The sequence below is a fragment of the Passer domesticus genome, chromosome 9 (genome assembly GCF_036417665.1).
Source record: "Passer domesticus isolate bPasDom1 chromosome 9, bPasDom1.hap1, whole genome shotgun sequence".
Taxonomy (NCBI): Eukaryota; Metazoa; Chordata; class Aves; order Passeriformes; family Passeridae; genus Passer; species Passer domesticus.
Window position 1 is genome coordinate 45,688,904 of NC_087482.1, and position 23,220 is coordinate 45,712,123.

The following is a 23,220-nucleotide window of genomic DNA, read 5'->3' on the forward strand; positions in this document are numbered from 1 at the left end:
TTTGCCCTAACCAATCAGTTTAAAGAAACAAGAACTGTGCGTTATAAATGCACATTTGGAGGCACATGCTCTTTTTTAATTAACAAGATATTATGTAGGGGCTGCAGGATGAATACTGAAGATGCATGGTCCACCCCCTTCCATTAGGGAGAAGACAACACAAAGCTGTAGGCAGATATAAAAGCATTAAAATAATTAATTTTCCATTTTATTGTGTGTCAACAGAAATGTATAATAATAAGCATTTTTGCAAAAACTGTGGATTAAGCATTTTTGTCTACATCAGTGGTGTGCTGGAAATGTCCTTGCTTTATTGTAGAACAAATGGCCCTTGGATCTCATTAAAGACGGGGCTCGGAGTGCTCAGAGAACTCTCAGTGCTGCTGGGCCAGAGCAGTAGGGCTGCCAAAAAAAGGTGACAAATACTCAACAAAAGACGAAGGAAGAGTAGAAATGAAAGGGAAGTAAAGGAGGGTTAAGAATTGTACTTGTGGGAGCACCAAAGGGTGGGTGGGAGAGAGCTCTGCCTCCTCTGGGCTGGCAGAGCAGGGCTGAGGGCAGCTCTGGGAGGAGCAGGGAGCACCCGGGGCTGGGCTGGGACCGTGGGGGGACCCCTTGGAGGGGATGGGATGGGATAATGGGATGATGGGATGGGATAATGGGATGATGGGATGGGATAATGGGATGGAGCAGTGTCATTTCCCACAGCAGGGACAGGGACATGGCCCATCCCAGAGCTCACCGTGATGCTGCTGCTGCAGGAACAATCCTGTTTCAGAGGGGCTTTGGAGGCTCTGGGAATTCTGTGTTATCCTGCAGAGGTGTTAAGGCTGCTCTGCTCAGTGCAGGATTTGTTTGGCACAAGCCAGAACTGGTTTTTTCCCCACCCCTGGCAGGCTCAGTGCTGGGCAAGGCTTCCCCAGCAGGCAGGGAATGAAAAGGAGCTCCAGTGTGAGGTGCAGCACCAGGCTGGGCCAGGCATGCAGCAGCTCTGCAGCCTCTCCGGCACTCTGGCTTATCACCACTGTTATCTCTTGAAGGGATTTCAGTTGATATTTTGCAGAAGACTCTGCTGAGGATGTGTTATTGACATATTCTTAGCTTAAAACCATTATCATGGCAAATCCCTGGATTTAGAAACTAATTACAAGACATTAATAGCTGAGCCTGAAGAGCTAAGTCATGCAAATATTGCTGTCTGCAACGTGGAATATACACAAATACAGTCTGAAGTGCTGAGTTAGGAGCTGCAGTCTGGAGGTGGCAATAAATCTGAGCCCAGTCCTCGCCGCTGGGTTCTGTGTGTCCGTGAAATTAATGGCACCGTCATTATGAAAGTGGGATCAGGGAACGTGGCTATTTTCTTCCCTGAGTAGGTTAATTACCACTAATGTAATTATTTTTGTACTGATTTTTATTTTAATCAAACATTGCACGAAACAATTAAGTTCAGAACAAATGGCTTATTATGGAAATGTTTGTGGCAGAGGGAAGCAAAGCAGCAATGTTTGAATTATCCACAGATATTGAGTTACTTTATTCATTAAAATGAACAATTACATTAGGCCTTATGAGACAGACTAAGCATTTCTTGTTAATGTTTGTTCTATAGTGAGCATAATGAGAATACATATTGTGAGTGGAGCCAGTCCCTCTTCTGGAGGCATTCAGGATGGGAGCAGGAGAACATCCTCCCAGATTGCCAGGCTGCAGTCAGGGGCTCCTGGTGTCCTGGGCACACACCTGCCAAGGGTGCAGCTCAGGGTGTGACACTGGCTCGCTCTGGGTACAACATCTGGCTGCCTCTGGCAGTGCTCTTGGGTTGGGAAGAATAAATTCCCTTGCCCCTGGACTGAAATTCAAGGTTCTACAATAAAACCCCCCAGTTTTTCTGTTAGTTGCAAGAGCACTTTCTCACAACATTTAAGTGACCTAAGGGAAAACAGCTGCAGTGTTGTTTTTAATGGCATTCACTCACATCTATCCCAGGGGATCAGGTTTGGTGTTGGGAAAGGACACACACACAGAGCAGCTGCTGGAGGTGCTGCTGGGCTGGTAACTGGTGCTGGCAGTGCCAGGGCCTGCCCAGGCTTCCAGTCTGGGCTGTTTCTCTAAATGCTAAACCTTCCTTGCTCTGGGAAGCTGGTGAGTGGCTTTAGTCAGGCATAATTTGAAATGATTTGTGAGCCCAGTTTTCCACAGTACTTGGGAGCCTTTGTTGCCTACCTTGGAGTTGAGGATTCTCCAGACTGCAGAGTAAGTGAGACTTTCCATGTATTTAATATAATCATTTATCATTTGCATTCCCAGAAGCACATGTGGTATTTCAAAAGCTGAATGTGACTTTGAAATGAAATATTATCTAATTATTGCGTTTTTCAGTGATGACCATTTTCTGTGTCCTTCATATTTCTCACCTGGCTCGTATAGCAGACCTTCCCCCGTTCTCACTGATCCCATGCCCTACAGAAAACACATTCCCCCCTCATTTCAAATCTTCCCCTGGTCAGTAACACTTCCAGGAAGGGAGATCTCTGCTCTGCCTCGGTAAGAAGCCCCAAGGTTTGTGGGAAGCAGCCTTGCAAGTGTAAGTCCTGCCTTCCCTCAAGGTTTGCAGTGTTGTTGCTGATTCTCATGAAATAACAGCTTTTCACTCTCGTGGTTTGTCTGGGCTTGGATGTCATTCCACCAGACTTAACAAGAAACAGAAATGAGAAATGGAGGCAGTGAGCACGGTTAGGGACCAGAGCCCCACACAGGCACCAGGGAACTCTGCCCATGGGAATTTTATCTGCTCAGGGTCTGTGCTGGGGCTCCCCTGAGACCCCTCCATTCCTTCCCAGCTCACGTCTGTGGCTGCCAGCCCTAACCCCGAGCCTGTTTGTGTCCTGTTCCCCAGACTGAGGAGATGCAGTGGGGCAGGGTCGTTATTCTGTCCTCCCCTCAGTGTGCAGCCAGGCCTAAGCCAGCCCTAAGCCAGTCCTAACCCCGAGCCTGTTTGTGTCCTGTCCCACAGATCGAGGAGATGCAGTGGGGAGGGGGTGTGCGTGCCGTGCCCCCCTCGGTGTGCAGCCAGCCGTGCCGGCCGGGCGAGAGGAAGAAGATGGTGAAGGGCATGCCGTGCTGCTGGCACTGCGAGCTGTGTGACGGCTACCAGTACCAGGCCGACGAGGTCACCTGCCTGCTGTGCTCCTACAACGAGCGGCCCAACGAGAACCGCACCGGCTGCCGCTCCATCCCCATCATCAAGCTGGAGTGGCACTCGCCCTGGGCCGTCATTCCCGTCTTCCTGGCCATGCTGGGCATCATCGCCACCATCTTCGTCATGGCCACCTTCATCCGCTACAACGACACGCCCATCGTGCGGGCCTCGGGCCGGGAGCTCAGCTACGTGCTGCTGACCGGCATCTTCCTGTGCTACATCATCACCTTCCTGATGATCGCCAAGCCCGACGTGGCCGTCTGCTCCTTCCGCAGGATCTTCCTGGGGCTGGGCATGTGCATCAGCTACGCGGCGCTGCTGACCAAGACCAACCGCATCTACCGCATCTTCGAGCAGGGCAAGAAGTCGGTGACGGCGCCGCGGCTGATCAGCCCCACCTCGCAGCTGGCCATCACCTCCAGCCTCATATCCGTGCAGCTGCTGGGGGTCTTCATTTGGTTTGCAGTTGACCCGCCCAACATCATCATAGATTATGATGAGCAGAAAACTATGAACCCCGACCAGGCCAGAGGAGTTCTCAAGTGTGACATTACGGATCTACAAATCATTTGTTCCTTGGGTTATAGCATTCTGCTCATGGTGACGTGCACTGTGTATGCCATCAAGACTCGGGGGGTCCCAGAGAATTTTAATGAAGCCAAACCCATTGGATTCACTATGTACACTACCTGTATAGTATGGCTTGCCTTCATTCCAATATTTTTTGGCACTGCCCAGTCAGCCGAAAAGGTAGGTGAGAGTGCACCCAGGATTCGCTGTGGTTGTAGCCACGTGCTGGTGGTCAGCTGTCCGTGGATTTCCAGCTGGGCTCTCCAGTCAGCTCGTTCCTCACTCACGGGCAATCTGTGGCACTGTTTTCCTTCCCCGTTTAGCTCGTGGGCCATCCATTTCAAAACTGGCAAGTGATCAATAGCAATCACGTTAGCCATTAGTTTTATTGTTGCATCCATTTCAATTGTTTCTTTACAGTAGGATAAGTGGGAATTAGCTGTCATATTACCCACAAAGAGGCATCGCCTAACTAAATCATTTTCAATACAAGATGTAAGCAAGAGAACCGTCAAAAAAATACTCAGGTGGGCCCCTGTGCCTCTGGACCTGAGCCCTGGGGGCAGCGTGGAGTCTGATGAGTGCTCTGCTCACAGAACAGCCCCAGGACACATTTACACCGCGGTGTAAAGGGGCTGTCCTTTCAGAGGGATTTGGCAAACACCCCCAAGTCCAGTATTTAGAGAGCAGTGGTGATACTGGGCTGTCCTGAACTGCTGCCAGTCTGTTTTTCCCCTCCACCCGAGCCCAGCCTGGAGGGAGGTGCTGCCACACCCTTACCTGTGGTGTGCCCCTGCATCCAGGCATCCTCACCCGCCTCAAATGCTCCCAGCCCCTGCATGGATGTGGCAGCACATCCATCTGCTGTCCCCAGAGCCTGAACCCGCTCTTCTCTTTGTGGGACCTTTGGCTTCTTGGTCTGTTTTCCTCCTCTGTTTCCATTCTGCATTTGTTCTGGAGCACAGCACGGGGGCAGGCCAGGGCTGTGGGTGGGTTCCTGTATTTGGAAGGGCAGATTTCAGAGCAGATTTCAGAGCCCAGCTGGAGCTGTCCCTTCCAGGACAGGTCACCCCCAGTTGTGAGGTGCAGTTGCAGGAGCACACCCAGGCCTTGGGACAGCTCCTGCTGAGGCTCCAGGGCTCTCCCCTGCTCAGGGGCTGCTCAGAGCTTTGTTCTCTCCAGCTCAGGGTCTGCAGGGATTTGCAGGTGTTTGGCCTCAGCCTTGGCCTCAGGGCAGGAGGGGATCACCCAGGAGGGAGTTCGATGAGAGGGGATCACTCAGGATCAGAGGTTATGGAGAGGTTCCCACAGATCCTCTCACCTCTGCACTGAGCTTTCCAGAGCCACTGCATCCCAGAGGGAATTCACTTCAGCTGGAAAGGAGACCTGCCAAGGCTCACAAACACTTCAAACGCCTCTGCTCTCCCTGCTGAGGTGAGATAAGGAGAGAGCAGCTGGGAGTGCAGCAGGTCTGTTTGTACCTGCTCTGACACCAGGAGGGCTGAGCAGCTCCTGCCTGGCACTGGGGCTGCAGGGGACCGAGGTGAAGTGCTTGGAGTTGTTGTCTGCAGAGATTTAACCGGCTGATATTAAACCACAAAAGGTCCAGAGGCTCTGCCAGCACTCGGGGCTGTGCAGCAGCAAAAGATGAGGTTTCCATGTGCTCCTGGGGCTGAGCTAAACCTGGGCTCTGGGAGCCTGGGCCTTGTACAGCCCATGCAGGACAGCAGAAGGGAGGATGATGAGGATGATGATGAGGATGAGGATGATGATGATGATGATGATGATGATGATAATGATGATGATGTGATGATGAGCTTGATCTCACCCAGAGCACAGAGGGAGGGACAGGGCAGGGCAAGCAGCCCTCAGTGTGCTGTGCCCCAGCCTGGGGACATTGGGGACGTTGGGGACAGGGACAGCAGAGGTTGCTCTCTGCTGCTGGGGCTCATCCCCATTCCTTGGGCTGGAAGCTGCTGTGTCTTGTCCAGCAAAGCCCCCAGTGGGACCCCTGTGCAGGGGCTGTGTGTGGAGGGCCCCAGATGCTGTCCCCGTGTCCCTGTCCCCGTGTCCCTGTCCCCGTGTCCCTGTGTCCCTGTCCCTGTGTCCCTGTGTCCCTGTGTCCCTGTCCCCATGTCCCTGTCCCTGTGTCCCTGTCCCTGTGTCAGTGCTGCTCCTCCTGGGGCTTCCCCCCTCCTGCCCTGCCCTGCCCAGAGCTGTGCTGCAGGAGCTTTGCTGCTTTTCCTCCTCTCCTGGCACTCCTTTTGGATGGGGGTGCAGGGACTGTGCTTTTTGGTGCTTGCCACTGATTTCCTGTCAGATCTTTCCTCTGGAAAATATCGTGTCTTAGCTTAGCCACACACGTGCTGAATGGAAATTGCACCTGCTGAAAAATCTCATGCAGCACGATCTCTAAACCTGAGGAATGGGGTTATATATAACACTGGGGGCTTCGGTGGATGGATTTATTTTATTTTATCGATAAACACAAGCATAATGTTGTTCGGTGGAAGGCATATTGTAAACACCTGCCTTGTTCAGGGTAGAGAATAACACCTCCAACAACAAAACACCAAACCCCTAGCAATGTGCTGCAGGTAATTCATAAAAGGTGAATAATTGAGCAGGAGCTGTTGCAGCAGGTGGAGGGAGGAGGGGTGGTGTGAGGAAGGCCAGAATTCCGAGGTTCTCCAGGATGGAGATGAGCCATGAGGAGCGGGAGAGGTGACACGTGGCAAAGCAGATTTCAGACCTTGTAACAGCTTGAGTTCACCCAGCTGTTTGTTTGCCCACACCAGGAATGGCGAGAACGCGTGCCTGGCTGTGGTTTATGGCTCAGCTGGGGTTTATGGCCTTTGTGGGGTGCAGCTCGTGGATCCCAGGGCTGTGGGGTGTGCTCGTCCTTCCCCTGGGTTCCATGGCCCTCAGAGCTCCTGCTCCCTGCCTGGCCCTGTGCAGCTCTGGGGGCTGTTCTCCTGTCTCCTGGAAATGCTGGGGCCGCTTGGAGGAGCAGGACAGCCCTGGGGCAGGGCTGGTGCTGGCCCTGCTCACAAAGGTCCTTCCTTTGGTGTGTGCCTGATGCAAAGCCACTGTGGCTTTCAGCTGAAGGAGGGAGATTCAGACTGGATATCTGGAAGGAATCCACCCTGTGAGGGTGGGGAGGCCCAGGGTGCCCAGAGAAGCTGAATGTTTCCCAAAATCTCATTTTCTCAGGCTGTGTCACTGGGCTGATGGAGACAGAGATGTCATTGTTATGTTTGCATGTTCCATAGAGGTTCTGCTGCCTCAGAGCTCTGATTGCTTTTATTTAATAATTGTGCTAAGATTAAACAAATACACTGCTGGATGTGTTTACCAGCCAGTGAGAGCTGTCATTGTGCTCCTGAAATGCATCCTGCCAGCGGGATCCTTCTCTTGAATGATCTTCAGAGCTTTTTTCAGGTTAAAAAGCTCTAATTGTGCCTCTGAGTGAGGGGTGACTATTGTTCAGCCGGTGTGGTTGTCCTGCTTGGGAGCTTTATTCTTCCTGCAGTGATGAGAAACAGGGAAAAGTTGAAATAGGGAAAAGAGCTGTCACCTTCCATCAGCTTATTTTTGTATAACTTTCAGTTGCAAACTGTTGGGGGTTTTTTGGGGGGGTTTGTAGGTTTTATAATGAAATTTGGAGTCCCTAATCCCATCAGCTCTTCCACCTTCCTTCTTGCTTCTCTATTTTTTTTTCAGTGCCCCTTTTATTCAAATCAGTGAGCAGGGCAAGTCAGGCATATTTGGCAGCAACACTTTTACTTATTGTGTTGAGTGTTCCATAAATACTGTAATTTGAAGGCACATGCAAAATGGGTCCTTGTTCAGATTAAATAATGTCACATTAGCACAGGAGCACTTCAGTCTCTGCTCTGTTTTTTGGTGGAACTAAGTTACCCTTCAATTCTCTGTAACACAAATACCAATTAGCCAGGTAGGACACACTTTTATTTTCTCCCCTGGGAAGGCTTGGGCTGACAGTTGCCATAGCAACTCTACATATGTGGATTTGGGAGTTATGAGGAATTTAATGCAACATTTGTTGGAGTTTCACACTGTGGGGTTGTGGGGGAAACCAGGCTTTGAGGCTCCCAGGGAATGTGCCTGGGTCTGCCATGGTTTGGGGCTCTCACAGGGACACTGTGGATTGCAGCTTTTGTTTAATTTTGTATCATTTTTGTTTAGAGGAGGATTCTGATAGCAGGAATTTCTCATTGATGCACTTTCACTTCACCCATCCCTTCATTATCTTCATGTTCAGATGCTGAAGTTCTTCATTTCACCCAGCCTGGACTGTATCCCTGAGAACAGCCTGGAATTCAGGGATCTGCCATTAGAATTGTCCTGAGTCAAGCCTGAACTGAAGAGCAGCTTCACCTCATGGCAGCTCAGAGCTCCAGGCTGGAGCCACGAGGTCTGGAGAGCCTCAAAGCACAGGCTCCTCAAGAAAATCCATTTTTGTGGAGTACTGGAGTTCCACGTTTTAATTGAGGAGAAATTAGGTGTTCTCTGAAATCCAGAAGTGAAATACTCAGTGGAATTTTTGGCAGGCTGATGACCTTCACTGCAAAAGTGATCCTGGCCTTGGTTTTTATCAGGTTATATAACAACACTGCTGAAAAGTGTATAAAAACCCTTGTGAAAACCTCTGAGTGTCTGTAGGGTTCCAATTCTAATTTCTGTGGAACTGAACAAAAATGTTAAGCACAGCTCCTGGGTGAAGTTCTAGTGAGATTTCCTGCATTGCCTCCTGCATTCATTGGCCTCCCCAGCGGGAAGGGAGGCAGTGACCAGTCAGACCCAGCCACACTAAAGGGTTTTTAGGGTGTCACTGCCAATGGTTTAACCCCAAGCAGGAGCTCAGGGTTTCCGTCTGTGTGGTTGAAGTGCTGCAGGAGTCCCAGGTCCTGGAGCTGCTATCTCTGTTTTCCTGTTTTCCTCTCCCTGGTGCCCTGGACAGACACAGAGCCAGCAGCCCCTGCCTGGGGCTGGGTTATGGTCCCTGAGGCTCCTGGAGGAGAGAACACCCCAGGAAATGCAGAATATTCCTGGCTGGGCTGGTTCCCAGTGTTCACCAGGACTCTGCCACAGCTCCCTCTGCCACCAGGGCTGCAAAAGAGAAAGAAAAATGGCAAACTTGGTGCCTGAAGTTGGGATCTGTGGGTCCCAGAGCTCTCACTCAGGTGCAGCACAGAGAAGGGGTTTGGCACTGGAGCTGGACGTGGCAGGGATGGCTGGGGAAGGAAGGAGCCTCTGCTCCTCCAGCGGTGTCCTGGAAAAACAAAGGCATTTTGGGAATGAACAGGTCACCCAGAGTGCTGTGGTGATGCCAGGGCTCTGCTGGGCAGGGATTCCTGCCTTTGCTTGGTCCTGGCAGGGGATGTCCCCCCAGGCACCTGCCCCAGGTGCAAGGGGAGGCTGCAGGGCCCTGGGGATCAGGCCTGTGTCTGTCTGCAGCCAAGGCAGGTCTTGAAAGGCAGGGAAGAGCACACGTGCACACCCGGAGTGGAATGGGGGCTGATTGGAGTCATTAGATCCTCCTCAGAAGGCCATAAATTAGCGGTGATTATGATTCTTGGAAGAACAGAAGCAGAAGGTGCACGTAACGTGGCTCTGCTTTATCACATTTGCTGCATTGTAATGCTCCTTTCATGTTAATATGTGCTTTTGTAGTAAAACCTAATTGCAAACGCCGAGCAGGCAGAGCCCAAGGCCACCATCGTGTTCCACATCATTCCCTGCCAGGGGGCTCCCCCAGCCAGCAGTGCCAGCAGCACGGGCAGGCAGAGCTGGCCCGGGAGGGCAGGCAGGGCAGCTGGTGACCCCCAGCCAGGGGCTGGGATGTCTGGGCTCTGAGCAGCTCTCTGTGCCAGGGAGCAGCAGCAGCACACCGGGCTTTGCTGCTGGGCTCAGTGAGGCAGAAGGGGCTTCACTCCTGTCCCCACGGGGCTGCTGTGTCACCGGGGACCCTTTGAAGCCTCTGAGTGGCTGCTTTGATGTCTGATGTTGGCAGTGAGGGATCTCTTTGCTGTGCTAATTCCAGCCTTTTCCATTCCCAGCTGTGCTGAGGAGACAGGAAAAATGAAATTATTTGGAAGATGGGAACATAAATGGAACCCAGAAAGGAGAGGGCATTACAGGGGTGGAAATCAGAGAATGTCCTGAGCTGGGAGGGACCCCCAGGATCACCCAGCCCGGCCCCTGGCCTGCACACACCCCAAATCCCACCCTGGGCATCCCTGGAGCGCTGCCCAAAGCTCCTGGAGCTCTGGGGCTGTGCCCATGCCCTGGGCAGTGCCAGCACCCTCTGGGGATGAACCTTCCCCAAAATCCAGCCCAAACCCCCTGACCCAGACCCCAGAGCAGACACAGGCCAGCATTGTGTCTGAGCAGACACAAGCCTGGAGCTCTGGCAGCCTCGGGGCCATGCCCATTCCCTGGGCAGTGCCAGCACCCTCTGGGGATGAACCTTCCCCAAAATCCAGCCTGAGCCTCCCTCCATGGCAGCTGGGCCCAGCTCCTGCCCAGGCTTCTCTGTCTCCACTGTGGGCAGTTCACCTCGAGGTCTGGGCAGTCTGTGTTCGGCTGGAACAGCAGATTTGGGAACATTTTGGTCCTTCCCACCTGTGAGGCCGGCTGTGGCACAGGCACTTGCCCGTGGCTCTCAGCATCACCAGCTCTGGGCAGGCCACAGCTGCCCCTGTCCTGTGCACACCCATTGGGGCAGAAAAGGACAAGTGGGGAGGGAAGGTCTCTTTTTCCCCTGGAATTTCTGGTGCATACTGAACTGCCTCGGGCTAAGAAGCAACACAATTTTTAAAGGGAAAAACGTGTAGGTGTTTAATGCATGGTGTTGACACGTACTTTTTTTGTTCCTTTTTTTTTTGAAAATGTAGCATTGCCAGGAGGGTTTTACATCTGAAAAGCCAACTCTGCACGGGCCCCTGGCAGCCCTATCAACAGTTTTTATCTGCAGCACAAGCTGACAGCCCCTCACCGGGAAATAATTGCGGCTCCGTGGAGTCCAGGGCAGTAATTACTGTGGTGATGAAACTTTTCTCCTCGCTTGCCTTGTGATAGCTCTGAATGTCAAGCTCACTGGGCTGACAACATGTTTCCCCAGCAGAGCTCTTGCACAGAGCACGCCAGGCTGCTGGGCAGGGCTGGGGGCTTCCAGCCTGCTGAATTCTTGAGGCAGCCAAGGCAAAAGCTCAGCCTTGCAAAGCCCTGTCTCGGGATTAACGCTGAGCAGCGCTGGGCTCGGGGCAGGCACCCATGGGAGCTGTGGCTGTGGAGTTACAGAATGGCTCCTCAGAGTTAGTTAGGAGGGAATGCATCACAAAATAATGGCTCCGGACAGGGGAGGGCCCGTTTGTTCGACTGCCTGTGCAGGGAGTGCCAGTTTGTGATGCTGTGTTTCCATGGTGGAACCATCCCTGGAGTCCAGAAAAGTGGGAATGTGGCACTCCAGGAGGTGCTGTGCTGGTGCTGCTGCTGGGTTCATGATGGGATTTGGGGATCCCAGAGGTGTTCTATGATTTCAATGAATATGTTGCATTTCCTGCCTATGCAAGGGTTCAGGTAAGTGTATCACAAGGATGAGGTGGTTTCCCACAGGGACTGACCATCCCTGCAGTCCTGCTTCCCTTCCAGTGTGCATTTTCGAGGAGAGCCCCCTTTCAGGGCTCGGGGGGTGCTGTGGGTCGCTCCCTGTGCCAGTCCCTGCAGGACTGTCCCTGTGGGGCTGGCCAGAGGACAGGGGGCTCTGCTGGGGCTGGGGATGGAGCTCAGGGCGAGTTTTGTGCAGAAAGCCCCGGCTCCCTCTGCTGCTGCTTTGTTTGGAGCAGAGTTCATCCCCCTGCAGAGCACCCCGGAGCACGCCGTGCCAGCCCGGGCACAGCCAGGCTCTGCCCGTGTTGTACAAACACAATCTGCTGTTTGGAGGCACCAAGAATGGCTGCTGATCTGAGCTCATCAGCAGCAAAGCCTGGAGGGCTCCTTCAGTACAATGCGAGTTATGCGGATGGTTCTCACTTTCCCTGCTGAAGGTGGATGCTGGAGTCGGGGTTTGCTTTGATCACGGCTTTCAGCAGCAGAATTGGTCCTGGAGCACTTCTGCCACCTCCTGTGAGTGGGCGATGAAAGCAAAGGGCCCCAGATGGAGCAGCCCCTGCAGAAGGAGCATCCTTCATGGCTGGAGTGGAATTTTCCTTCTGTTTGTTTTAGAATAAACAGGAACAGAATGGAAGAGCAAGGAAAACCACCGGGAGAGGAGCAGGAAGGGCCGGGGAAGTCCTGCTTGGAGGGATGGGTGTCACAGAGAGTGACGTCAGGGCACTGCCAGGGCACCATCCTGCCCCAAACCACCGTGGGTGAAGAGAGCACTGAGCCTTGGAGTCAGATATCCATGGAATGGTTGGGTTGGAAGGGCTCAGAGCCCACCCAGTGCCACCCTGCCGTGGCAGGGACACCCCCACTGCCCCAGGGACACCTTCCCCTGCCCCAGGGACACCTTCCCCTGTCCCAGGGACACCTTCCTCTGTCCCAGGGACACCTTCCCCTGCCCCAGGGACACCTTCCCCTGCCCCAGGTGCTCCAGCCCCAGTGCCCAGCCTGGCCTTGGGCACTGCCAGGGATCCAGGGGCAGCCCCAGCTGCTCTGGGCACCTGTGCCAGGGCTGCCCACCCTCATGGTAAGAATTTCTTCCTGATATCTAATCTAAGCCTACCCTTTTTCAGCCCTTTCCTCCAAAATGAGTAGAAAACCCCGAGCTGCAGGCACTGTAGGGGAATCTCCCCTCCACACAGCAGGGCCTCTGTGGATCCTGGAGGGAGATGCTCTGGCACCAGCATCATCCCCTTTGTGCACAGCACAGCTGGACACAGCTGGGTTTGCAGGGGAGGACGGAGCTGCTCTGCAAAGACCATCTTCAGTCTAGCAAGGCTCCATGCAGAGCAGCAGGTAGGATTCTCTGTACGTAAGAGATGGATGCAGAAATATCTGCTTGCAGGATTTATTTGTTAACTGGTTTAAGCAGGCATGTAAGAATAACAAAAATAGAAACCATCATGCTCAGTCATAGAAATTGCCTCATGTTTTGTCTTTGAGGCAGAAGCTTAGCAGAAGGTTAAAGAGAAACAACAATGAATTCTTGTAGACTAAAGCAAAAAATTTGCGTCCCAACCCTACCATGTCCAAAGTGATTTGGGGCGTGTTTATATTCCTGCAATAACAGCTTTTCTTGCACTGTTAATTGCTCATTATACCATCCATTCAGTCTTTAACTGCCTCTGCCACAGCAGGGAAAGCTGAGGTTTAGCCCTGCCCAGGTCCTGAGTTTCATGGTTTCACAGTGAAAAATAATGTGTGTGTTGTAAATGGAATAACTGGAGTGTTCACAAGCTCCGTGTTGGCCTTACCTCTAGAGACACTTATTTAAGAGAGGGAGTAGGAGGACAAAACATGCAGTGAACAATGTGCTCTCATCTTCCTCTTGTTCCCTCTGATTTACATCTCCGGCATCAGAGCAGCCTGTAATGTTTAATGGAGATAATTAAATATCATTTGGAGACAAGATAGCTCTTTTTAGTGGTGGAGCAGATCCTGCTGAAGCTCGGAGCTAGCAGCAGTAATTCACCAGAGAGCTGGAGAGCAGAGGCACTGGAAGCTCAGCAGACTCTCGGAGGTGGCAGGAAGGAAAAGCAATGGAAATCAATTCCTTTAGCCAAGGTGCTTAAACGTGATTAGAGCTGAAGAAAGTCTTGTGAAAACTGGTATTAGGGAGTAGTTAAGATTTATTCTGGTGCCTTAATTGGAGGACCAAGGAAGTCAAGTGATTTGATTCTCCAGAAGTTGAGAATCAATGTTGTTTTAGCAGGTTTTATTGACTGGAAGATGAGCTCTGATAACGACTGGAGATAAGGAAGGGAGGTCAGGGCCTGCAGGTGTCCTTGGTGGTGCAGGGTGGATGAGCCCTGCCTGGGCTGGGTCTGACCAGACCGAGCCAGCATTTCCTGGGGCACAGCCCAGCCTGGCCTGGGCTCTGGCTCCTTAACTTCTGTCAGGCCAGGGATGAGTTAAACACGTGAGCGGATTTGGGTGTAGAACCCGGGTTTTTCTCCCCGGGTTGCTCTCAGTCTGAGCACCCCGAATGCAGCTGCTGACAGGGAGCTCTGGAGGATTGGGGGTGAATTGAGGTGCTGTCTGGGGGGCTGACGGACTCACTGACGTGTGGGAGGGAATTTCGGAGTTAACTCGGAGCTGGTGATGAGTCTGGAGAATGGTTTGGGTATTGCTGGAAACCGTCACCGCAGCGCTGCTCTGAGCTGGAGATTTGGTTTATCCCTGCCATAAAAAGGCAGTGGTGGATAATTGAGAGAGAAGCACTCCCCGTGCTCTGGGTTAGCACTGATGCACACGGGTGCCTCCCAAAGACACGGGGGACCGAGGAACGGCTGGAATTTGGCAGGCCCTGAAACGACAGACTTTTTGTAATTAAATCTCGTTGAAATGAGCACCTAAATGATGTTGTATTTAGTGGGATTACCCATCCCCAGCTCAGAACAATAACCGCCCATGTGCGTGTCACAGCCCGAGGATTGCGCAGAGCCGGGGTAGGAGTTATGATGCACTGGGCAGTTGCCATGGCAACGCTGTTCTAATTGTGACACATCAGTAGCAACAAGAATTGGCTGGCTCCAGTCACTGAGTTAATTAAATGCAAACTGGCACGGCTCTGGAGGAATAATGGAGAGGATGAGCACTCGCGGTGCCCGGAGATGATCCCAAACCCTGCCCTGCTCCCGGCGCCCCTGGCCGCTGTGTCCCGTGGGATGAGGATGAGGAGGGGCCAGGGGAGCCCCTGGGGCCGGGCAGGGCTGGCGAGGGGGCTGGCACAGAGCTGGATGTGGCACAGAGCCCGGATGGCATTGTCACCGAGGGAGATGCTGCTGATTGCTGGCACAGCTTCAGGCTGAGCTTTGGGGTTCATCGTTCTTCAGGGGCTGGAGCTGCTGCCCACACCCCCTGTCTGACCATCTTTTTTATTGTTTTGACATTTAAATTGCTTTTCTTCAGTACAAGGAATTCTTTTCCTTGTGCCAGGGTTTAAACTCCCAGCAATGGCTGGTCAGGAGCAAAGGCTTTGCTGTTTTATCCAGGAATGTTCCATTCTTTCAGCAGCTCGACCACACTCCCTGCTCACTTTCACCTTTCAGAAAATGAAATCATTTTCACAGAATGGTTTGGGTAAATCCCACCCAGTGCCACCCCTGCCATGGCAGGGCCACCTTCCACTGTCCCAGGCTGTTCCCAGCCCCAGTGTCCAACCTGCCCCAGGGATCCAGGGGCAGCCACAGCTGCTCTGGAAGTGCTAATAAATAAATTAAAAAACAACCCAGTTATAAGAAGAAATGATTTTCTGACTGCTCTGGGTACTTGGCTGCAGCCTTTGGTCCCCCAGCACATTCCACAGTCCCTTCCCAGCACTGAGGTGCCACAGGACATGCCCAGCCATAATGAGTTTTTTCTAAGTAGCCAAAGCAATTTGTAAATGCTCTGGTTTAACTAATAATTACATTATCATTTCAAAAGACACTGAAAAAATGGCTTGCTTCATGTATGTATATTGGTCATGTTCTTTACTGGCAGTGCTCTGCTGCAAGGTCTTTAAAGAGAAGTAATAAGTGTGGGATGATCCTTTCCCTCTCCCCCCTGCACTGACACTGGCTTGCACTTCACATTCCCCTGAAGGTCTCCAAGCAGAATTAGATCTTACTTTGTATGCAAATATATGGAGTGGGTTCTCAAGATGGGCCTGGTCAGACCTCACTGACATTGAAAGATTGCAGCTGACTTTGGGGATTGGTAGCTCTGAGTGAGCACAGTCAGGGCTGGCACGGGCAGGGCTGGGGCCATCGGTCACCTCCTGGCCATTGGGGGGCAAGGAATGGTTTGTGGGGTTGGTTTGAGGTTCTGCACGCTGGCTCAGCTGGGAATATACTGGGAATAAAGGGCAGTGGTGGGGTGCCCCTCCCTGGCTGTGGCACTCTGCCCTGCTCTGGGTGACAGGGCAGGGATCAGCCCAAGGCTGCTCTTGGCTCTGTCCCCTCGGTGATTGTGTGATCCAGCAGCCCCAGGCAGGCTGGACGGAGGCTCCCTGCCCTCAGTCTGCTCCCAGGGAGCCACAGAGCAGGGCCACAGGCTGCACATGGAGTGCCTGCTGCCAGGAATGGGCACCCTGGAGAGGCCAAAGAGCAGGAGTTGGGTGGGTTTGGCAGAAGCCGTCCCCAGCTGGTGCCAGCAGGGACTGCCCAGGGCAGTGCCAGCTCAGCCCCTCAGCAGGGCTCACTGCACACCTCCAGGGCTGTGAGCGAGCCAGCTGAGGGTCACAGTGCTGGGGTCAGTGGAGATCTGGCACCCAGCTGTGCAGGGGGACCAGTTCTGCTCCTCTGGGAAGGCCAGAGGATTTCATTTCGGGTGGGGGAAGGTTTGGGGTGAGGTTTTGTGAGCCCGGTGTGCCAGGTCATGGAGCATGTTCAGTTGCTGAAGCAAGTGGAGGCAAAGGGAATTTATTAACTGGAGTGTCTCAGCAAAAGAGCAGTTTGATCTCAGGGAAAGCCTTCCAAGTGGGCCAGACTGCCTGGATATAAATCAAACATATGGCTGGGTCAGAGGAGGCAGAACTGGAGTGAAAGGACAGAAAAAAGGTGTTGGAGCTTGCTCTGCAAGATGAACCCTGTGTGGGGATTTCTGCTCTCCTTAGGGCATGAGAGAGCTGCTGTTCACCCTGGCAGGGCTGCAGATGGACGGGTCAGGAGGGCCTGGCTGGGCTGGGCACTCGGTTACAGCTCAGACTGCAGCAGGCAGGGCACGAGGAGCCCGTCCTGGGCTGCCTGCACTGCTGGCCTGGGTCAGCCCCGCTTGTAGGGCTGGCTGGAGCCTTCACTTGTTCCTTTTGCTTTGTTTTCTCATATTGGCTTACTGTGTGTGACTGGGGAGCTCTTAACAGTGCTCGTGTTTATTCTGGAATATGGATTTAATTTTGCACACCTGAACACCTGAAGTGAGAGGGCTGCTCGCTGTCCTAACGTGTGCTTGTGTGATTTACTGGGCACTAAAACAAAACTGCAGCCCCCAGACTGCTTGAAGAGCCCGAGAGGAGAGAGAAGCATCAGGGCAGCTGTGCCTCCCCTCTCCAGGCCGTGAATAATGTTGGCAGTGCTCTTCAGTGCTGGCAAGGCAGGGCTGCACTCAGAGTTCCCATTGCCATGGCAACCTGGGCACATCCAGGAGCTGCTGTGCTGAGCCTGGCCGGGCACTGAGCCCCCTGTGCCCCCCCAGGATCTCACCTGCCCACCCCCATGGCAACCTGGGCACATCCCGGGCACTGAGCCCCCTGTGCCCCCCCAGGATCTCGCCTGCCCACCCCCATCACAACCTGGGCACATCCAGGAGCTGCTCCAGGAGCTGCTGTGCTGAGCCTGGCCTGGCACTGAGCCCCCTGTGCCCCCCCAGGATCTCACCTGCCCACCCCCAGGGCAACCTGGGCACATCCAGGAGCTGCTGTGCTGAGCCTGGCCTGGCACTGAGCCCCCTGTGCCCCCCCAGGATCTCACCTGCCCACCCCCAGGGCAACCTGGGCACATCCAGGAGCTGCTGTGCTGAGCCTGGCCGGGCACTGAGCCCCCTGTGCCAGCCCAGGATCTCACCTGCCCACCCCCAGGGCAACCTGGGCACATCCAGGAGCTGCTGTGCTGAGCCTGGCCTGGCACTGAGCCCCCTGTGCCCCCCCAGGATCTCACCTGCCCACCCCCCCGGGGTCCCTGGGAGCCACAGGGGCTGCAGGAGCTCCTGCTGCTGGCTGCCATCTTCCATCCTGCTGCTCCTCACAGCACGGGTCCTTGTGCTTGGGGTGCTCCCTGCCTTGCCCTCCTCCTGCAGCTCCCTGAACACATGATCAGCATGAGGTTAAGCACCTCAAGGTGGGATTTTTGAAAAAATACCTTTTGATTCTTCAGGATTTTCTGACTATTTCTTAGCTCCGTGTATCCTGGGTGACTGCAGAGTGAAATTCCAGAGCCCTGGCTGGTTTCTCAGCGTGCACATCCTTCAGAGCTGGTTTATTACACGTGACCATTTCTGGAGGCCATCCCGTTTTGAGCTGCCCATTTCCTTGCCCATCTCTGTGTTACTTACCCACACATTAACTCGCACCCTCTTTGTCTCTTTATGGTCAATACCTTCCACTGGTATTCCTCGTGCTCGTTCTTCCATCTCAGGTACATGGAATTGTCTTAAAATCATTTGACCTGAGTTTATTTTCTGTTCTGGAATGCTTTAATAATTTAAGAAAATTTGGGAGAGAGCTTTGCCTGGTGCTCAGTGTGCAGCTGTTGGTGAGGAAGGAGTGTGTGTGTGGGGGGAGGCTGCCTGGGCTCTGTCCTTAAAAGCAATATTTGATCCTGGGAATATTTCTGGGAAGTTCAGGCCCAGCCAGGACTTCCTGCTGTGCAGGATGGCCTCGATCCATCTCATGGAATGCTTCAGGAGCTTCCACAGCTCCTCTCTGGAACTGGGGAGGGGGAGTTGGCTTTGGCAGATGTGGGTGATTGCAGGGCTTGGAGAACCCTGGGGACATCATGTGTCCTTGGGGACATCGTGTGCCCCTGGGGACATTGTGCTTTTGGACATTGTGCTTTTGGGGACATTGTGCCCCTGGGGACATTGTGGCCCCAGTCCCAGCCCTGTGCCAGTCCCAGCCCTGGGCAGTGCCCATCCTGCACAGACACAGCCCCAGGGTCTCATGTTATTTTCCCCAAAATCTCGAACTGAGGGTTGCAGGGTTGATTTTTTTTCTCCTTTTACATTGAATTATTCAATAGCTGAAGTGAGTAAAATTAAAGATTTCTAGACTGGTGACGTTTGGAATATAAGAAGGATAGCAAAATCTGTTTCATTTGAACTCTAATCTCTGGTCATGTATAAAATGAATAAAATGCAATAAGTGTGGAGAAATATGATTTACAACAGCAGCCAGAGTCTGGCTCTGAATACCCGAAAATGCCAAGATTGTGTGTCAGTCAATTTAGCAGTGCAGTGGCGAGGGGAGCAATGAAATGAAGGCTTGCTCTTTTTCCTTTCCTTTTTTTTTTTTTGTTTTTTGTTTTTTGGAAGGAGTGACAGATGAAGAATTATTTCTAGCTCAAAAAAGCCAAGTGCTCAGCCCGTGAGAGAGGGAAAAGCCATTATTTTAATAATAGAAGTGGAGGATGTACATTACTGCTGCTGCACTTTGTGTTTGTCTCCTTTAGTGATGTGTAACTTATTTTAGAGCTATGATCGCAAACAGCAATGCCAAGCAGGAGATGTTAGACAGTTGTGAGGACTGATAATGGGATTTCTGGAGCTCTTCCCTCTGGCTGTGCCTGAAATGCAGCCAAGCTGTGGCTGGTGAGCCAGCAGGGGTGGGAGGTGTCAGGACCCTCCTGCTCGGGCACCCCTGCACGGGGAGCAGCCCCTGCCTGGCTCTGGGGGGATTTCAGCATTGCAAACTGTGTCCAGCATCTCTGGGCCTGAGGTCAGAGGGGTCAGCTGTCCCTGTGCTGTCACCAGCAGGCCAGGGGTCACAGCCATGCCATCCCTGATGCTGCCTCAGTTCCTCTCTCAGCCATCAGATGCGGCTTGAAAGCAGCACTTGCTTTTTTCCATTGCTGCTCTGTCCAATTATCTGGCTAATTTAATTTCCTTCCAGTTAAGCTGTTAGAGTTTCTCTCGCAGGCTGGAGGGACAAAATTCCTCCTCTCTGCATCTGCATCAGCACCCTCAGAGCAATTCAGCATTCGCTATTTTGAATTATCACACAAGTTATAGATACAACCCATAAACGTTTATTTTTGGTGCATGCAAATGCCTTGCAAAAGGAGGTTCCTAATATAAGGGAACAAGCTGTATAAAATATTTAGCTGGAATAAGTGAGATATTTAAAATACAGACATTCACACAGCTCTCCTCCTGTGAACCACCAGCTGACAAACTCGAAGTGCTGGGTGCTCTTGGGACGTGGAAATGAACGGTGCCTCTGACAAGGTGACAGCAGGAGGAGCAGTTTCAGCCTGCAGGCACTGGCAACTGGGAATTTGTCCTTTCAGTCCTGCTCACTCCGTGCTGGCTGCCTTTGCCTGGGGCCCCTGCAGGTGAGACTCTCTGGGAACGTGGGTGAGTTTTCCTGGGGATGGCTGAGCCTCCTGCTGCCAGCAACGGGCTGGGACAGGATCCTGCCCTCAGCATCCCTGCAGCCCAGGCTGTGGGTGCTGCCCCAGGGGCTGTGGGTGCTGCCAGGATGGGACAGGATCCCCCCAGCATCCCTGCAGCCCGGGCTGTGGGTGCTGCCAGGGTGGGACAGGATCCCCCCAGCATCCCTGCAGCCCGGGCTGTGGGTGCTGCCCCAGGGGCTGGAATGATCCTGCCCTCAGCAAGCCGGTCCTTTAGATGCTTCTGTTTGAGGAATTCTCATTTTCTTGGCATAAATTGTTATTGGGAAAGAGCTCTTCCCTAGCAGGGTGGGCAGGGCTGGCACAGGTGCCCAGAGCAGCTGTGGCTGCCCCTGGATCCCTGGCAGTGCCCAAGGCCAGGCTGGGCACTGGGGCAGTGGGAGGTGTCCCTGGGACAGTGGGACGTGTCCCTGCCATGGCAGGGTGGCACTGGGTGGGATTTAGGGTCCCTTCCCCCAGCCCACTCTGGATTTTGGATGTGCAGCCTGAGCCATCCCCCAGGGGCTCTCTGTGCCTGCCTTGCCTTTTCTGCTGTGCTCAGCACAGCTCCTGTGATTCCTGTGTAGATCCGATTTGTTTACAGACCTTGACACTTGCACAGCTTCCTGAGCATCTCCGTTCCCATCTGCAGTCCCACCCGGCCCTGGCTGCTCTCTGAGGATTGTGGCACCTCAGCAGGGGAAGGGTTGTGTTCCATGGGGGAAGTGCACCCTGAGGGGCACAGCAGGGCAGAGATCCCTGAATTCCTCAGGGGATTTAAATCTTCATCACGTCAGGGAGCCTCTGCCTTGGGAAGGACCTTAGGGCTGAGCTGGTTCTGAGCTCTGGGCTCTGCCAGGGGCTGCTCCCATGTCCCTGTCAGCCCTGCAAGGACAGAGCTGCCTCAGCCTTCATCCCTCGGCTGCTCTGGGGGAGCAGGAGCTGCTGGGGCAGGAATGGGCAGGCAGGACTCAGCTCCTTCGTGCAGGAAAGCCAGCTCTTCATCCACAGAGCCAGTTCTTCATCCACAGGGCCAGCTCTTCATCCACAGAGCCAGTTCTTCATCCACAGGGCCAGCTCTTCATCCACAGAGCCAGTTCTTCATCCACAGAGCCAGTTCTTCATCCACAGGGCCAGCTCTTCATCCACAGAGCCAGTTCTTCATCCACAGAGCCAGCTCTTCATCCACAGAGCCAGTTCTTCATCCACAGGGCCAGTTCTTCATTCACAGAGCTCATTTTTACAGGAAATACCAGAAGGCACCCTGGTAACCAGGTTGTTAACCCTGGTTACCAACGCACTGAAACTCGGTTTGTTGGTCAGTAAATGGCCTTTGTGCCCGTCCACCAAACCCGTCTGTTCTTGGACAGTTTATGGTGCTCACTGATTGCCATGGGATGCATTTCTTGTTTTCCACGGGTGCAAAGGGTTCTCTCAGCAGGAGGGTTGGTGGTGCTAGCTGCTTTCATGGCTCTGATTTCCACCAGGGAGGTTCTGAGCTGACTGCTGGCCCGGCCAGGCAGCAGGCCCTAAAGCACATTTAGTCTCTGCCTGTGGGCAGCGGGTGCTGGCACGTGCGGGTGGGTTCGGGGTCCCCGTGGGGCTCAGAGCTGCTGAAGGAGGGGGCAGTGCCCTCTCCCAGCCCTGCACACAGAAATCGCCCAGGGCACCTTGGCACTGGGGGCCTCTCACCCCCCGTGGTTTTGCAAACGCACAGCGCAGGGGAAGCTAATTTTAATTTTTATTAAAAAGTGTTTCTCATTCTTATGTTTGCACAACATAATGTAGAGAATGAGATAGAATCTTCAGATGACCTGGAAAAGCCTTCTGGGAGATTTAGAAACCGTCTACTTCATCTGTAAGAACATTTGTTTTAATTCCCGTGTAAAAGTGAGATAAATTGGCTTCTAATAGCACGAGTCCAAAAATATCTCAAGTCACCACTTTATTTCCATATTGCAACATAACACAATCCAGTGCATAATTAGAAAGCTGAATTAGAGAAGAGGAGCAGTTGCTCCTGATTAGGCTGAAGGCAAAGCTCTGGCCTGCAAAAAGGGTTTCTGACTCCTGAAGGGACTTTGCAAAGCTCTGCAGCTCTGAGTGAAGTTGTTCTGTAAACTGTAAGTTCAGTTCTTCTGGCCCAGCAGCTGGAAATCTCTCCTGGGCTGGCAAAGACAGAGGCCTGATCCTGCAGTGCTTCGCTTCCCAGAGAAATCACAGTTCATGCAAAATTAGCCATTGATGTATTTTGTTCTATAAAAATTGCCCGTTATTAGATGTGTGTATTCCAGACCAGTCCAATTTTCTCTCAAGGTTTTGAAGGCAATTTTTGTGATTTGCATGAATAAAGCCAGAATCTGGAAAACATAAAAATCTAAAATTCAAATGGAAATCACTTATGTAAAAGCAGTGATAAAATCTAGGTGCTTTTGCATGTGAATGATGTCCTCGGGGTTGGGTTTTCTCCAGTGCTTGCTTCAAAGTCCCTGCATTTGCAATGCAGTGTGTGAAGTTAAAATTTGTCATAAGTCAGAGTGTGCTTGAGAGGGAAGGAGATTTGAGCCAGGGTGACCCTTCAGGAGGGTTTGTCCTTCTGTCTGAGCAGATGTGGCTTCAAACCCTGCGGGGACTGGCCAGGGACACCAACGCCACGTTGATTTCAGAAAGCCTGGATTTCCTCTGGGAACACTTCCAGTCATGGGATGGGACCCTAAATCCCACCCAGTGCCACCCTGCCATGGCAGGGACACCTCCCACTGTCCCAGCCCCAGTGTCCAGCCTGGCCTTGGGCACTGCCAGGGATCCATTTCCCATCCCTGGGAAATGCTCTCTACAGGTTCTTGTAGCTCCTTCAGGCCCTGCAAGGCCACAGTGGTGTCACCCCAGAGCTGGATGAGCCCTGGCCCAGTTCTCATTCATGTCAAGTTCGAGCATCTCTCACTAAATCTGCATCTTAATTTCTTAATTTAATCTCAGGATTGGGAGCTGCCAGGTTCAGCAGCCAGCTGTAAAAGGCACGCATGAGTTATTAGAGTCCCATTGTCAGTTAAATCTGATCTTTTGTACTTTAAGTCACCCATTTGCATTCATCTAAAATGCTTCCCGAGAATTTATCAGAAGAAGTGAAATAAGAAATGAAATAGTTTCACGTAAACTGCATTTTTATGTCTG

The 23,220-nt window shown here is 52.7% G+C and overlaps 1 protein-coding gene across 6 annotated transcripts in view; it reads left to right on the forward strand.

The window, feature by feature from the left end:
• GRM7 (glutamate metabotropic receptor 7) overlaps positions 1–23,220 on the forward strand; it is a 194,176-nt gene that overhangs the window by 147,871 nt on the left and 23,085 nt on the right. For 4 of the 6 annotated variants that reach the window (XM_064433162.1, XM_064433159.1, XM_064433157.1 and 1 more), the window contains one exon: positions 3,017–3,952. The exons of 1 other annotated variant lie outside the window; for it this stretch is intronic. In XM_064433162.1, the coding sequence (XP_064289232.1) occupies positions 3,017–3,952 (936 nt within the window). Of the gene's footprint in view, positions 1–319; positions 483–3,016; positions 3,953–23,220 lie in introns of those variants that run through there. One more of the 6 variants, XM_064433161.1, reaches the window with a different exon arrangement.